Here is a 17670-nt window from a genome sequence, read left to right as displayed (position 1 = left end):
CCCAATCGAGTAGTAGATGTCCCCAATCGAGTAGTTGTGTTCTGCAGAAGAGAACTTAGAGAAATATCCACATTCCATTGACTTGCCCTTGGGACCTGTCTGGAAGAGGAGTACACCAGCACCGACAGAGGATGCGTCCACCTCCAACGAGAACTGTAGAGACATCCGGATGATGGAGGATAGGGGCTGACGTGAAGGCACTCTTCAGGCTATTGAATGCGGACTCTGCCTCAGAAGTCCACACCTTGGCGTTCGCGCCCTTCTTAGTGAGGTTAGAGATGGGAGAAGTCAGTGAGAAGAAGTTTGGGATGAACGGTATGTAAAAATTGGCGAATCCCAGAAAGCGCTGTATGGCCCTCAAGCCTTGAGGACGTGGCCATTCCAGGACGGACTTTACCTTTTCAGGATCCATCTTGAGACCACGATTCGAGACGATGTAGCCCAGGAAGCGTAGAGCATCTTTCTCAAACACGCACTTCTCCAACTTGGCGTACAGATGATTCTCCCTTAATCGTAGCAGAACATGTCTCTGGTGCGTTATAGGATCTGGAGAAAAAAAATCAAGATATCATCAAGGTAGACCACAACACAAACAGAGGTGGTCACGGAAGATGTCATTCACAAAATCCTGGAAGACCGCGGGAGCATTACACAGGCCGAAGGGCATTACTAGATACTCATAGTGTCCATCACGGGTGTTAAATACGGTCTTCCATTCGTCACCCCGGCGAATCTGGATTAGGTTGTAAGCCCCACGCAGGTCTAGTTTGGAGAAAATCTTGGCACCCCGTAGACGATCAAACAGTTCTGAGATTAATGGCAACGGATACTTATTTTTCACCGTGATCTGGTTGAGACCCCAGTAGTCGATACAAGGACGCAGGGAACCATCCTTTTTCTTGACAAAAAAGAACCCGGCTCCTGCTTGGAAGCAAGACTTCCGTACGAAGCCCCGCTCCAAGTTCTCTTTAACATAGGCGGACATGGACAGAGTCTCTGGCAAGGAGAGAGGATATACCCTACCAAAGGGAAGGGATGCACCAGGAATCAGCTCGATAGGACAGTCATACGCCTGGGGTGGGGGCAGCGTCTCCACCTTCCTCTTGCTGAAGATGTCCGAAAATGTAGCATAATGACCAGGTAATCCTGCCACTGACTGAGACAGAGGAGGCTGAGCCGAACGAATCTGTATCAGGCAACGGTTGTGACACTCGGGGACCCACTGGAGAACCTCTCCAGAGTTCCAGTCCAGAACTGGGGCATGCAGTCGGAGCCAAGGCAGGCCCAGCAGCATGGAGTTAACAGCAAGACAAAGAATGAGAGGAGGGGGGCGTGGCCAGCTGCTGATGTGAGAGGACGTGTGTGGCGATAGCTCCGGGCCAGCATCCTGTCTAAAATCCTCCTGACGGTGCTGTAATCCTTGAAATCAGCCAAAATTCCTTACCAGCTGCGTCGGAAGGGAAGGACATCTTCCAGGAAAAAGATGAGCCCGCCTAAAGCGATGGACGCGGCGGAAAAGCTGAAATCATATGCCCGCGTGGTGATCCAAGATGGCGCCGGCGGGAGTTCTTCTGCGCCGGCCGCGGCAGGGACATCCACCCCTGCTCCCTCGGAACAGGATGCAGGAATCACGCTGCAGGAGGCATCGGATAAGCTGCTGACAGCCATCCTCAAAACACGTACGACACGAACGGCTAAGATCGATGAGGTGAGAGTGGACGTGGGCCTATTGAGGCAGGATCTGCAAAATGTGCGGGAGAGAGTCACGGAGACGGAGGGCAGGATTTCAACCTTGGAAGACCTTACTGCTAACATGCCGGCGGCTATTCAAGATCTGCACCGTAAAGTTGATCTGTGGCGCCAGAAAGCCGACGATTTAGAAAATAGATCGCGCCGCAATAATCTCCGCATTGTGGGATTGCCGGAGAGGGCAGAGGCCTGGAGAATTCGTGGAAAAATGGCTGAAGGAGATCTTTCCAGTTGCCTCCTTCTCGTTGGCATATGCGGTGGAAAGGGCGCACAGGGTTCCAGCACGGTTACCAGTTCCGGGTGCTCCCCCAAGACCACTGCTTGCTCGGATGTTGAATTGCAAAGATCGGGACACGGTTCTGTTGGAAGCTCGGAAGGCCGGCGGGATTCGATTTGAAAATGCCTCTGTGTCCATATATCCGGACTTTTCTCCTGATTTGCAGCGACAGAGGGCGTCATATGTCCCTATCAAGCGCCGACTCCAGGACATGCAGATTCCATATTCTATGACCTATCCGGCTAGATTGCGGGTTGTGGATGGAGATCGAGCCATATTTTTTACGGATCCAACTGAGGCGGAAGAATGGCTTACGAGCAAGCATAGGCGATCTCCTCGACGCTGATCGCTGTGCAGGCTGGGAGGTCATTGCCGATATATGGAACTCATGGATACCCCATATTGCGTGTAGTACAGAAGTTCCAGTTGAAAGTATCCTTATAAGATAATGATGTGATGTTGTAACATGTTATCTGCAACCTGCTATGGGGGGCCTGAGGTTCGTGTTATAAGCTGGGCAGTTTAGTCCTCATAATCTCTTCCTTATGTGTTCTGAATAAGAGAGATGGGGGACCGTTAATACGAGTCAGGTTTTAAAATGTTTTATAATATCTGGTGGATGGGATGCTGGTCGGGAGAAACGCTACTTATATAGATAGTGTGTTTGCGGCAGAAATACGCTAGCCGTAGAAACTACCCCCTAGAGTATTGGCTACAAAGGTTTGCTCCTGTTGAGCAATGTCTGTTCCTGATGTTGTTATGAAGGATACTGAGTCAACTCACATTACCGCAGAAATTGGCATAAATATTGTACACCTACGAGACATAGAGGGAACTGCAGACGGGGTCAGGACAATTGTCACTCAGGGGCTTGTGGTTAGGATCCTGGGCTACGGTTCTCCAATATGTGTTAACAGTACGAAATGGCAGGATTACGGTTAATGTCCTGGAAAGTCCGGGGAATGGGGTCTCCTGAAAAGAGGCATATGATATTCGCTGCTGTGCGGAGACAGCGTCCACATTTAACGTGTCTACAGGAAACACACATGACACCTGATACCGTGAGGAGTTTGAGTAAGCCCTGGGTGCAGTGGGTGGGACATGCCTCACACACCTCGTACTCTAGAGGGGTGGCCATCTTAGTGCATGTGGAGCTCCGTTGGAAATTGCTACAATCCAACATGGACCCAGAGGGGCGGTACATTTTTCTACATGCGGTTCTTGATGAATGTCCATATGTGATCTTGGGGGTGTATAATCCTCCACCAGCTTCACTGGCAATAATCCAGGAAGCCGTCCGATTTGTGTCAGCATACCCGGGTGATTATGATGGGGGATCTCAACTTGGTTATGGACCCTGGTATAGATAGATTTCAGGGGAATGGGAGTAGAGGTCCTGGAAGCCCCACCCAGTTAAGTCTCCTTGTAAAGGAAATGGGATGGATTGATCTGTGGAGAGCGACACAGAGGGATCAGAGAGTACACATGCCACACCCCACAATACAATGCGCTGTCCAGAATTGATTATATATTTGGATCGCCTGTGGTTTTCCAGGAGGTAGATTCTGTGGATCATTTACCGAGGGGGATCTTGGATCACAGCCCGATCTTTCTAACATTGAAAAGGCCACAGGCAGGCAGAAGGGGTATGGGTAAAATTCACCCGTTTTGGCTTCAGCTCATTCAACAAAACGATCGTATACCGGATCATCTATCAATATTTATAGAAGCACATGCTCAGATGGAAAATCGGTCGCTGGTGTGGGATACCCTCAAGGCCTATTTGAGGGAATGTCTCCGATCCTCCATATCCTATGTAAAACGAGCTTCCGCCCTGCAGGAGGAGGACTTAGCATATCAATGTTTACAGGCGGAAGGGGCATTTGTTCAGGATCCCACACCAGCTAACCGGAATGCCTGGCTGGATTTGGGTAGACAGTATCTACAGGTCTTGAGGGATAAGACTTCGCGCAGTCTATTCTTTAGTAAACAATCTCATTTTGAATTGGGCAATCAATCAGGTAAAATTCTTGCTCATATGGTGCGGAACAGTTCTAGATCCCCCCCGGTGATGGGTATAGTGGGGCCTGGCGATAGAACCTACACCTCCTCGAGGGATGTTCTCGAACAATTCACACAGTTTTATGATCAGCTGTATGCTTCAAAAGTTGATTATAGGATGGATGAGATGGAGAAGTATTTGGATGGAATATCGTTTCCTACATTGACAGCCGAGCGGGTGGCAATGCTTGATGCTCCATTTACGGTAGACGAGATTTTGGAGGGGATGGCGTCTATGGCTAAGGGGAAATCCTCAGGGCCGGATGGTATCCCCTTTGAGGTATATCTACAGTATGGGGAGCTGCTGGCCCCCCAATTGCTGGCCCTGTTTGAGCATAGCTACTGGAGCTCTGCTCTTCCGGAATCCATGTGTGATGCCACCATAATTGTACTGCTGAAACCAGGCAAAAATCCAGATGAATGTGGGTCATATAGACCGATCTTGCTGCTGACAGTGGATTACAAAATTTTGACTAAAATGCTAGCTAATAGGCTATGTAATGTGATAAAGGAGATCATCCATTCAGACCAGTGTGGCTTTATACCCGGCCAGTCCACTTCAGAGAATATTAGACGGGTACAGGTGGTGACACAGATTGGATGGGAGGAGCAGCAGGACTGGGCTGTGGCATCTCTAGATGCGGCAAAGGCATTTGACTCGGTAGAATGGCCTTATCTGCTGGCAGTGCTGCGAAGATTTGGGTTTGGGGATGGATTCATTAATTGGGTCTCCTTGTTGTATAAATCTCCACGAGCGCAGGTGTTGGTGAATGGGGTCCTGTCCCCTTCCTTTGGCCTCCATAGGGGCACGAGGCAGGGGTGCCCACTTTCGCCACTTCTTTTCGCATTGGCCATTGAACCACTGGCTCTTAACATCAGGAGGGATCCCGCATATATGGGAATTAGAATAGGAGACAGAGAGGACCGGATAGGGTTATATGCGGATGACATGGCGTTGTTTATGGCGAACCCCAATGCCACCCTTCCTAGGGCCATATCCCTCATTAACGTTTTTGGAAGGTATTCCGGGTTACTAATTAATTGGTCCAAATCATATCTGATGCCTTTGAGGCAGGATAACTGTGGATGGGGCACCCAGTTCTGCGGACTGCCAGTAAGACCAGAGTTCAAATACTTGGGGATTAACATTGCTAGGGATAGCTCTAGATCGTACGGGTTAAATGTAGAGCCCTTGGTCACGTACCTAAGGGATAAAATACAGGTGTGGAAAGGTCTGCCTTTGTCAGTGGCAGGACGCGTGAATCTATTAAAGATGATAGTATTGCCGAAGTTTTTGCATGTGTTGGAGCATATGGATGTGTAGGTGCCTAAAAGCTTCCTTAAAATAATAAATTCGCTGTTCGCGCCGTTTGTATGGGGGTGGGGGAGATCTAAACTCAAGCTGTCGATTATACAAAGACCTAAAGATGAGGCCGGAGCTGCGTTACCGGATGTTTTTCTATATTACTTGGCAGGTCAGCTCAGGTACTTGACTTCGTGGGTCTCCCCCCCCCCCCCTAACGACTAATGCTGAGTGTCATTTAGCCCGGGTGTTGGGCTTGAAAACCCTGTGGCCGATATTGGAACCGCATGATTTTAGACACCGCTCCCTGTTACCCTTGCATAAGTTGGCCAGACGAGTCTGGCAACAGGCTAAAGATCTACTGGGGTTTGTGGGGGTGGTGGCGGAGAGTCCGCTGTGGGATAATCCGAGTTTTTCCCATTTACACGGGATGGTGGGGAAACGTTACTGGTCCTCTAGAGAGGTAGCTGCTCTATCACAATTGCTAACGGAAGAAGGGTCGGTCATGACGGTGAATGAGATTCGGGCAGCATTCAATATACCACCGGGGGATGAATTATATTGCATACAGCTCCATCATGCTCTATTAGCACAATTCCCACTGAACTCCGTGACGTACTCTAGCTGTGATTTGGTGGTGAGGTTGAACACGCCGTTTACACGTGGAGTCGTTTCTCAAATTTATTCCTTTCTACTGGAGGCTAAAATGCGAATGGAGCCCCTTGTGGCTGAAGATAGGTGGCGTGCACTAATTCCACAACTCACAGCGGAGGAATGGAGGGAGGCTCAGGGTTCCCATTTGCTGGTTTCACCAGCGGCAAACAATAAACTAGTGCAACTGTTCTTCATCCACCAATGTTATTTGACACCCATAAGATTACATCATATGGGAAGAATGGCGTCCTCACAATGTCATAGGTGTGGAGAGATACGGGCTGATTTTATTCACCTAATGTGGAGTTGTCACTGGATTCTTAGCTTTTGGGAGGAGGTGGTTGCATTATTGACAGCAGTGCTGGGGAGGACGATACCTTGTAGGCCGGAGGTGTGTTTGCTGGGACTGCTCAATGAGGAGCAATGGTCAATATATGAGAGGACTTTCCTCAGAGAAACACTATTCATGGCAAGGAAGGCGGTGGCCATGATGGATGGCGGATAGGGCCCCGACAGTAGCGCAATGGCGTAAATTGGTCAATGACATACTTCCATTTGAGAAAATAGTGTATAAACACCGGGGGAAACCGGCTAAATTTGATTTGATCTGGAATGGTTGTTGCTCATCGAATCTCACTCACTGTACAGTCCAAGGGCTATCAGCTGCTCTGATTCAAGCTGGGGGTGGGAGCGGGTAAAGAAGTCGGGAGGTGGACACTTCCAGGTGCTTTGTTTTATGTCGTACAAGATGATGGGTGCGTTATTGCAGAACATAGAACTGGGGGCGTATTCCTACTTTCGTGATGTACCGGATTAAAAGTTTTGTTAGAATGATTTGATCAATCTGTAGTATGTATATGTGGTCTGCGAACCACGGTCTAACATCATGGGTACCTGCGAGTATTCCCTTTGTATGTATTGATTCTTCTGACATATGTACTATTGAGTGTATAATGTTATCCTGATGTATGTGATGGTTTGACTCTGACAGTTACTTTTAATAAAACGAGTTTAAAAAAAAAAGAATGAGAGGAGCTCGGAGTGGAGAGCTCCTACTTGAAGCCTCAGCGGCTTGGTCACAGCAATAAATGGGTCTGGCAGAGATAGTCCATTCACAGATGCAACCAACAACAGCCTCTCCAGAGGGGTAGTGGGCAATTGAAGACTATCCACCAGGTCTCTATGAATGAAATTAGCAGCAGATCCAGAGTCCTGATACGCAGAGCTCCGATGAGTTTTCTCGCTGGACACTATGGTCACGGGGATGGATAATTTAGATGGAAGTCCTTCTTTACTCAAGGTTGTCTCTCCTACCAACCCTAGGCTTTGGGGCTTTTGGGGACACAGACGCACAAGATGGCCTCCGAGGCCGCAATATAGACGGAGAGTCTCGAAGTGCATCTGCATGGTCTCTGCTGGGTAGAAAGCTTACACTGGTCCATCCTCAAACTCCTTAGGAGGGTCCGCATCAAAGGATAGCAGGGGTTGCTGCAAGGTAGAGACCGGACTAGGGAGGCCTCCCGACGAGCTTCTAGGAGCCGTTCTCGGATCCTTATATCAATCCGGGTAGTCAGAAGGATGAGGTCATCCAGGGTAGACGGTAGATCTTGAGCGGCAAGCTCGTCCTTAATCTTGGGAGACAGTCCCTGCCAGAATGTAGCTACCAGGGCCTTATTGTTCCACAACAGTTCTCCCACCAGGCGTAGGTTCAGCAAGGAAGCCGCTGCAGACGAGACTCGTCCAGGCTCCTCGAATACCATGCAAAATGTCCGGAGGAACCCCTGGAAGTCACGGGTCTCTGGTCCTCGTCTCTCCCAGATGGGACTTGCCCATGCAAGGGTCTTGCCAGTGAGGAGAGAGATGATGAAAGCGACCCTTGCGCCATCAGATGACAATGCCCTTGCATACAGGCTGAAGTGGATCTGCCAATGGTTCAAAAATCCACGACAGGTCCCTACGTCTCCATCCTAGCGGTCAGGAAGTGGCAAAGAAAAATGGGGATCAACACTGCCTGGAGGTGTAGTGGGAGGAACGGCAGCTAGCGCCTCCTGTCGACGTGCAATAATGTTCAAGGCCTGGAGGAGTTGGTCCTGTCCAGACCAGAGGTCTAGCATATCCGTCCATAGACGTCAGGCGTGGAGTAGCAGGACAGGCGTGGAATACAGAACAGCACGACTTCAGCTCAGCACGGCACTTCACCAGGATAGCACGGGATACAGGTACGGGGAACACTGGGAACTGGAAAACACTAGGAGACCATTTGCATAGACAAACTTTGGATACGACAAACAACACTCAGGCATTGCAGGGAGGGGCACAGCCCTTCTTATAGCCCAGGCTGCTCTGGGAGCAATCAGCTTAATCTCCCACCTGCGTGCGCTTTGGCTTCTTAAGTCTGTACTACTGAGCTCGCGAGCGCACCCTGGTGGTCACTGTGGAACAGGACAGCCGTATGTGCAGACATCTCTGGAGAGAAGGGCGTCGACTGGATGGAAGGAGTTTGCGACCACGGACGTTACAGCTGGGCACTCTGGTGTTCGTAAGACACGGGACTTTATATCTCATCCTTACTGGTGGCCCACTCTGCCTAGAGATATTGTGGACTGTGTTGCTTCTTGTACCAATTGCGCCCAAGACAAGTCCTCTCATTCCAAGCCTGCTGGTCTGCTCCAACCTCTGCCCATTCCTGATGGACCTTGGCAACACATTGCCATGTATTTTATCACTGATCTTCGTCCTCCTGCAGGTTGCACTACTGCCTGGGTCGTGGTGGACCGCTTCTCTAAGATGGCACATTTCATCACACTGACCGGTCTAACCCCTGCTCATCTGGCAAAGTTATTTATACAGCATATCTTTCGTCTGCACGGTCTGCCCCTCCATATCGTGTCTGATCGGGGTGTACAATTTACATCTAAATTCTGGAGAGCCCTCCGTAAGCTTGATGTAAAATTGGACTTTTCTTCTGCCAAGTTGAAAGAAATAATCAAATACTGGAAAATTCTCTTCATTTTATTTCTGTTCAACAGGACAACTGGGAGCAGCTCCTTCCTTGGGCCGAGTTCTCCTACCACAAACACACGAGTGAATCTACTGCCTCTTCCTCATTCATTATTGTACACAGCCATCATCCACGTGTTCCTCTTCCTTTGCCTGCTACATCTCAAGTACCTGCTGCTAACTTTTCATTTGGAGACTTTCTTCATATCTGGCAGCAAACCAAGTCCTCTATCCTACAGGTGGTAAACCGCCTGAAGAAAAATGCTGATAGAAAAAAGAAAATCCCTCCTCAATTTCTTCCTGGAGTCAAAGTCTGGTTGTCATAAAAAAATATTCGGTTGAAAATCCCCTTACAAATTTGCTCCCAGATTTCTTGGTTCTTTTGAGGTTCTCCTTCAGATCAATCCTGTGTCGTATAAGCTTACGACTGCCTCCCACTCTAAAAATTCCCAACTACTTTCATGTTTCCCTCCTAAAGCCCGTGGTCCTGAATCGCTGTAATTTCTCCCAGTGGTGAATCTGACACCTTCGCAGTCAAGGAGACTCTGGACTATAAGAAGGGAGGAGGAACCTTCTTCTACCTGGTTGACTGGAAGGGGTGTGTTCCTGAGGGAAGATCATGGGAACCTGAAGATAATGGAAAGTTCCCAGTTAGTAATGAACGGACTGGTTCCCGTTATTCCTTCCAGTTAGGATTAGATTATAAAGGTTAGAAGGAGTAAATATAAAACGTTGCTTTTATTAAGCGGTTAAAACGTGGAACATCAGACATTTACTTATAAAGACATCTACTGACATACAGAACATATTAGTGTCAATTAGATATCATGTACCGGTTCCTGTGTTAAGATTTTTGTTCCGAGTATAGTCCGAGTCTTATACGAGGATCATATATCGCATCCTTCCCCTCCCCTCTATCTGCGTAGTCCAGCTCATTGTGAGGTATTGAGGTCAGGTCCGCAATCAGACTCAGCCAATAAATTGTGAACTGGAACACGTCCCTGATATCGAACAGTTACATTTCACTAGATAGAACTCCTACTCTTACATGTTTCGCCCTATCGGGCTCGTCAGGGAGACATCTGGAGTTACTGATGACTAAATTCCTAGTGTTCGGCAGTGGCGCCTTGTGCCTCGCTCTCACATGCTTTATGTGTCAGTTGGACCCTCCCCGTCTAGAGGCTCGGCCGTGAAGCTGCCAATCAGCGGAGAGCTTCATCATCGTCATTACCTTCTGTGATTCTAATGTCATCATTGGAGCGATTACGTCCACGTCAGTATGGTGGTGTTTTTGCGTCACCCCTATTGGCCTCTAGCTTTGTCTATCAGTGATCGTCGTCCAGAACATTGTGCTCAGTTGCTATTAATCTTGCAGGTTCAGATAGGATGGCTCTTGTATTATTGGAGAGGTCCATCCCAGATCTATTATACACGTCTTACACTACAGAGGAGATTCCTGATAGTGCATGCCATACATATACACAGAGAGGGGGAGGGGAGGTTCAGTCAATCCGTTATTTCCCATCATTCCAATGTTACATATTCTCTAAGCCAAGTTTCTCTCTCGTGTGGTCGCGCGGGCTCGCTTTCCTCTCTCGTGCGGTCGCGCGGGCTCGCTTTCCTCTCTCGTGCGGTCGCGCGGGCTCGCTTTCCTCTCTCGTGCGGTCGCGCGGGCTCGCTTTCCTCTCCCGTGCGGTCGCGCGGGCTCGCTTTCCTCTCCCGTGCGGTCGCGCGGGCTCGCTTTCCTCTCCCGTGCGGTCGCGCGGGCTCGCTTTCCTCTCCCGTGCGGTCGCGCGGGCTCGCTTTCCTCTCCCGTGCGGTCGCGCGGGCTCGCTTTCCTCTCTCGTGCGGACGCGCGGGCTCGCTTTCCTCTCTCGTGCAGTCGCGCGGGCTCGCTTTCCTCGGTCTCGTCTAGTATAAGGTGGGGGGACAGGAGACGTGACGGCCGCTCACACCTATATTTTCTTCTTGGACGGGGTGAAAGCCATCGTATGTGGTAAACCTTTTGCGCTACGTCAGGTCCTAGATCCATAGTTCTGCGAGACAGCACCCACCACCATCCTTCTCCCCTATCCCTGCATAGACAGCACCCACCACCATCCCCCTCCCCCATATCCCTGCCGACAGCACCCACCCCCATCATAGACTACACCCCCCATATCCCAGCAGACAGCACCACCCACCATATCCCAGCATAGACAGCACCACCCAACATCCCCCACCCCATATCCCAGCATAGACAGCACCCACCACCATCCCCCTCCCCCATATCCCAGTATAGACAGCACCCAACACCATCCCCCTCCCCCATATCCCAGCATAGACATCACCCACAACCACCCCCTCCCCCTTATCCCAGCATAGACAACACCCACCACCCCCTCCCCCATATCCCAGAATAGACAGCACCCTACACCATCCCCCTCCTCCATATCCCAGCATCCACCACCACCCCCTCCTCCATATCCCAGCATCCACCACCACCCCCTCCGCCATATCCAGCATAGACAGCACCCACCACCATCCCCCTCCCCATATCCCAGCATAGAGAGCACCCACCACCATCCCCCTCCCCATATCCCAGTATAGAGAGACGGCGACTCAGTAACATCAGATCCACGTTTAATATTACAGAGACCCCCGATTCTTCCTCTACTGCTCCCCGCTCTTGACTCGCAGCACCACCGGCACCGAGGTGCAGGGGATCATCCCGAGGTCCGTGATCACCAGGTCCACCAGGTCCGGGGGGGTGACGTCATACACCAGGTTCAGGAGCCGCAACCACTGGTTCTTCTCCCACTCGTGTAACGGACATTTACCCTTCCGGGTCACGATCAGGTCATCGGGGTCATCTGCAACCAGAGAAGCGGCAGGTCACGGGACTACACCCCTCAATATCCACCCCAACATGTAGTCTCCATTATTAGTTATACCCGGGATGGAGGAAAGACGGCCGCCATTACTGGGGGTGTCGCCACGGCGTGAAGAAGATGTGACGTCTTCAGGGACAGCTGTGCCGGTGCAGCGCTCCGACCCGATCACATGATGGATCCAACAAGCCGAACCAGCGATCTGTCCCCCGAGGTGAGAGACGTCACAGAACGCGCTCAACCTCGCCCCCAGCCACCATACAAAATACCAGCACTTGATGTGTATGTGAGAAGACACCCCCCCCCCCCACTGCCGTTTCTACGGAATACCAGACATGGAAAAAAAGAAAAAGTCCAGAAAAAAAAATCGGCCAAAAAGTGAGCGCACGAGGCGGACGGAGCAGATCGTCCACGCCGGCCGCGATCATCGTCCTCCCAAACAACGGGTTAAATGGACGGACTACAAACCCCATCATCCAACACGAGACACTGTGTCGGCTTTACAACCCGCAAATTCAGTGGAGACAAAAGGACCAAACGGCGCTGCTCAGAAAGGATGTCAGATGTAATGAAATGTGAATAAATAAATTTATTAGGAAATATAATAGGCTACGCGTTTCGACGCCGGACCGGCGTCTTCATCAGGCCTGATGAAGACGCCGGTCCGGCGTCGAAACGCGTAGCCTATTATATTTCCTAATAAATTTATTTATTCACATTTCATTACATCTGACATCCTTTCTGAGCAGCGCCGTTTGGTCCTTTTTTCTCCGCTGAATTTGCAGTACCTCTTGACAACAAACTTGCTTTGTTTGTGCACGGATCTGGCAGCAGCTCTCATACGTTTGTGACATCTTAACCGGTGTCCACAACCCTAGGTGAGCAAATTTTCTTTCCATTTGCCCCTTGGTTTTATCGCTCTTATTTTGCACTATGTGGCGCCGTGTCTGTTTTATCTGTTTCTGGCTTTACAACCCGGGGACTGTGAGCAGCCACAGGACGCGACCAGATCTGACAACCACGAGAGGTGACGGCCGTCACCCGATACCGCAAAGGACCCGGCCCTGACCGTTCATCGCCTGGATCCGAGTTCATGACGCTCAGTCTCATCGTGCGTCGCCCAATCCTGTGTCCGGGACGTCACACGCCGCTGCAATCCGGTCAGTAGGACGGGGGTGGAGGAGACCAGATAAAATAACGGTGCGCCCCTCATGAGCCTCCGCCGCCGCCATCACTGCTGATCACAAACAGCTCAACACCCTCATAAAGCTGCAGCAAATAATTCATCTGTGTCCGCGCCAAACCACGTTCCGTGGAAAACGAAGAAGATTGAGACGGCAGCACAAAATGAAGTCATTCATCCACAGCTCGTCCATCATCATCGTTACCGATACATGGGGGCGGGGGGAGGGGCAGCCTCTAGGCGTGCGCCGCGCTCTCACCCAGTTCATTGGAGACGAAGGAGTCGGTCTGGACCTTCTCACAGAACTTGTAGGTCTCGCAGCAAACCAGCACCGGGACGTTATGTGCTCTGGCGATCAGCGCGATCTGGGAGGTTCCCACTCGAGACATCACATATCCGTTCGCCAGCAGAGCGTGTGCCCCCAGGAAAACCTTAGACACCTGAGGGTAAAACACAAAAAAACGCCAATCATGTACAGACCCTGCGCCAATCACATCACCGTGCACCATTCACATGACCCTGCATCTACCAATCACATACAGAGCCCTGCGCCAATCACATGACCCTGCATCTACCAATCACATACAGAACCCTGCACTAATCACATGACCCTGCATCTACCAATCACATACAGAACCCTGCACCAATCACGTGACCCTGCATCTACCAATCACATACAGAGCTCTGCGCCAATCACATGACCCTGCATCTACCAATCACATACAGAGCTCTGCGCCAATCACATGACCCTGCATCTACCAATCACATGACCCTGTATCTACCAATCACATAGAGAGCCCTGCACCAATCACGTGACCCTGCATCTACCAATCACATACAGAACCCTGCGCCAATCACATGACCCTGCATCTACCAATCACATGACCCTGTATCTACTAATCACATACAGAGCCCTGCATCTACCAATCACATACATAGCCCTGCATCTACCAATCACATGACCCTGCATCTACCAATCACATACAAAGCCCTGCGCCAATCACATGACCCTACATCTACCAATCACATACAGAGCCCTGCGCCAATCACATGACCCTACATCTACCAATCACATACAAGCCCTGGGCCAATCACATGACCCTGCATCTACCAATCACATACAGAACCCTGCGCCAATCACATGACCCTGCATCTACCAATCACATGACCCTGCATCTACCAATCACATACAGAGCCCTGCGCCAATCACATGACCCTGCATCTGCCAATCACATGACCCTGCATCTATCAATCACATACAGAACCCTGCGCCAATCATATGACCCTACATCTACAAATCACATACAGAGCCCTGCGCCAATCACATGACCCTACATCTACCAATCACATACAGAGCCCTGCGCCAATCACATGACCCTGCATCTACCAATCACATACAGAGCCCTGCGCCAATCACATGACCCTGCATCTACCAATCACATACAGAGCCCTGCGCCAATCACATGACCCTGCATCTACCAATCACATACAGAACCCTGCGCCAATCACATGACCCTGCATCTACCAATCACATACAGAGCCCTGCGCCAATCACATGACCCTGCATCTACCAATCACATACAGAACCCTGCGCCAATCACATGACCCTGCATCTACCAATCACATACAGAACCCTGCGCCAATCACATGACCCTGCATCTACCAATCACATACAGAGCCCTGCGCCAATCACATGACCCTGCATCTACCAATCACATACAGAACCCTGCGCCAATCACATGACCCTGCATCTACCAATCATACAGAGGCCTGCGCCAATCACATGACCCTGCATCTACCAATCACATACAGAACCCTGCGCCAATCACATGACCCTGCATCTACCAATCACATACAAGCCCTGCGCCAATCACATGACCCTGCATCTACCAATCACATACAAAGCCCTGCACCAATCACATGACCCTGCATCTACCAATCACATACAAAGCCCTGCGCCAATCACGACCCTGCATCTACCAATCACATACAAAGCCCTTTGCCAATCACATGACCCTGCATCTACCAATCACATACAAGCCCTGCGCCAATCACATGACCCTGCATCTACCAATCACATAGAGAGCCCTGCGCCAATCACATGACCCTGCATCTACCAATCACATACAGAGCCCTGCGCCAATCACATGACCCTGCATCTACCAATCACATACAGAGCCCTGCACCAATCACATGACCCTGCATCTACCAATCACATGACCCTGCATCTACCAATCACATACAGAGCCCTGCGCCAATCACATACAGAGCCCTGCGCCAATCACATGACCCTACATCTACCAATCACATACAGAACCCTGCGCCAACCACATGACCCTGCATCTACCAATCACATACAAAGCCCTGCGCCAATCACATGACCCTGCATCTACCAATCACATGACCCTGCATCTACCAATCACATACAGAGCCCTGCATCTACCAATCACATGACCCTGCATCTACCAATCACATACAAAGCCCTGCGCCAATCACATGACCCTGCATCTACCAATCACATAGAGCCCTGCGCCAATCACATGACCCTACATCTACCAATCACATACAAGCCCTGCGCCAATCACATGACCCTACATCTACCAATCACATACAAGCCCTGCGCCAATCATATGACCCTGCATCTACCAATCACATACAGAGTCCTGCGCCAATCACATGACCCTACATCTACCAATCACATACAAGCCCTGCGCCAATCACATGACCCTGCATCTACCAATCACATGGCCCTGCATCTACCAATCACATGGCCCTGCATCTACCAATCACATGGCCCTGCATCTACCAATCACATACAGAGCCCTGCGCCAATCACATGACCCTACATCTACCAATCACATACAAGCCCTGCTCCAATCACATGACCCTACATCTACCAATCACATACAAGCCCTGCGCCAATCACATGACCCTGCATCTACCAATCACATACAGAGCCCTGCGCCAATCACATGACCCTACATCTACCAATCACATACAAGCCCTGCGGCAATCACATGACCCTGCATCTACCAATCACATGGCCCTGCATCTACCAATCACATGGCCCTGCATCTACCAATCACATACAAAGCCCTGCGCTAATCACATGACCCTACATCTACCAATCACATACAGAGCCCTGCGCCAATCAAATCACCGTGAGTGAGTGTGTGCAGCTCTGGATGGGACTGGAGTAGATGATGTAAGTAGAGGCGAGTGCAGCTCTGGATGTGACTGGAGTAGAGGGCGCCAATCAAATCACCGTGAGTGGGTGCAGCTCTGGATGGGACTGGAGTAGATGACACTCACCTCGGGCAGGATGTAGGAGATGGCGGTGATCATGATGTAGGTGCAGTGAGTGCAGCTCTGGATGTGACTGGAGTAGATGATGTAAGTAGAGGTGGGTGCAGCTCTGGATGTGACTGGAGTAGATGATGTAAGTAGAGGTGAGTGCAGCTCTGGATGTGACTGGAGTAGAGGACACTCACCTCGGGCAGGATGTAGGAGATGGCGGTGATCATGATGTAGGTGCAGTGGATGCCGCAGGTCACCAGTCTCCTCAGGGTCTCTCTTCCCTCTAGTTTCGGCCGGCTGTCCACCACGATCACCCGGAACCTCTTGCCGCTATTATGAGCTTCACAGAGCGTAAAATTCACCAGCGAGGAGCTGCGACGGGTAAACACATAGAGGGGGGGGGGTCACTGACCGGAGACCCCGAAGGGGGGTCACTGAACGGAGACCCGGGGGGCACTCACCAGCCGTACACCAGGATGACGTCGTCCTCGCTGATCTTCTCGGCTGCAAGTTTGGCGATGGCCTGCGCCGCCAGCCCGATCTTCTCGTGGATGAAGCCATCGATGCACTGGAACAGCTGCTTCTTAGCCTGAGAAGAACCATCAGTGACACGTGTGCGCCCCCTACAGGTCATCACGGAGACCGTTTACCATTCAGATTATATCCTCCCACAATTCCCTGCCTATAGTTCTCTTCATCTTCAGTCTCCTCATTTATGAAGAGAATGCCAGAACTACAGTGACGACTGACACCCCAGAGACAGAGCAATAGGAGGGGGGTGGGGTGCAGGCTTACTATCTATTGGAGGTCTGTGGGACTCTCGTGCTGCATCCTCTCCTCCCATTACAGTGCAAGGACCCCAGCCCTGCCAACTACAGCGCGAGACCCTGGCCCAGACCACCGCAAGGACCCCGGCCCAGCTCACTACAGCGCGAGACCCCGGCCCAGCCCACTACAGCGCGAGACCCCGGCCCAGCCCACTACAGCGCGAGACCCCGGCCCAGCCCACCACGAGACCCCGACCCTAGCCCAGCCCACCGCGAGACCCCGGCCCAGCCCACCGCGAGACCCCGGCCCAGCCCACTACAGCGCGAGACCCCGGCCCAGCCCACTACAGCGCGAGACCCCCGACCCAGCCCACTACAGCGCGAGACCCCAGCCCACTACAGCGCGAGGCCCCGGCCCAGCCTACTACAGCGCGAGACCCCGGCCCAGCCCACTACAGCGCGAGACCCCGGCCCAGCCCACTACAGCGCGAGACCCCGGCCCAGCCCAC

At 51.2% G+C, this 17670-nt stretch overlaps 1 protein-coding gene across 1 annotated transcript in view; it reads right to left on the bottom strand.

The window, feature by feature from the left end:
- Positions 1 to 11649: 11649 nt before the first annotated feature.
- The window catches only part of EIF2B4 (eukaryotic translation initiation factor 2B subunit delta), a 61001-nt gene continuing 54980 nt past the window's right edge, over positions 11650 to 17670 (bottom strand). Inside the window, exons 10-13 of the mRNA XM_075847430.1 lie at positions 16856 to 16983; positions 16589 to 16766; positions 13357 to 13537; positions 11650 to 11896 (exon numbers count right to left, since the gene is read on the bottom strand). Coding sequence (XP_075703545.1) covers positions 11697 to 11896; positions 13357 to 13537; positions 16589 to 16766; positions 16856 to 16983 — 687 coding nt within the window. The 3' untranslated portion in view covers positions 11650 to 11696. The remainder of the gene's footprint in view (positions 11897 to 13356; positions 13538 to 16588; positions 16767 to 16855; positions 16984 to 17670) is intronic.

This window comes from Rhinoderma darwinii, assembly GCF_050947455.1.
Source record: "Rhinoderma darwinii isolate aRhiDar2 chromosome 4 unlocalized genomic scaffold, aRhiDar2.hap1 SUPER_4_unloc_1, whole genome shotgun sequence".
Lineage (NCBI taxonomy): Eukaryota > Metazoa > Chordata > Amphibia > Anura > Rhinodermatidae > Rhinoderma > Rhinoderma darwinii.
Note: the sequence above shows the minus strand (reverse complement) of the source record. Positions and strands in the feature narration are given on the sequence as shown.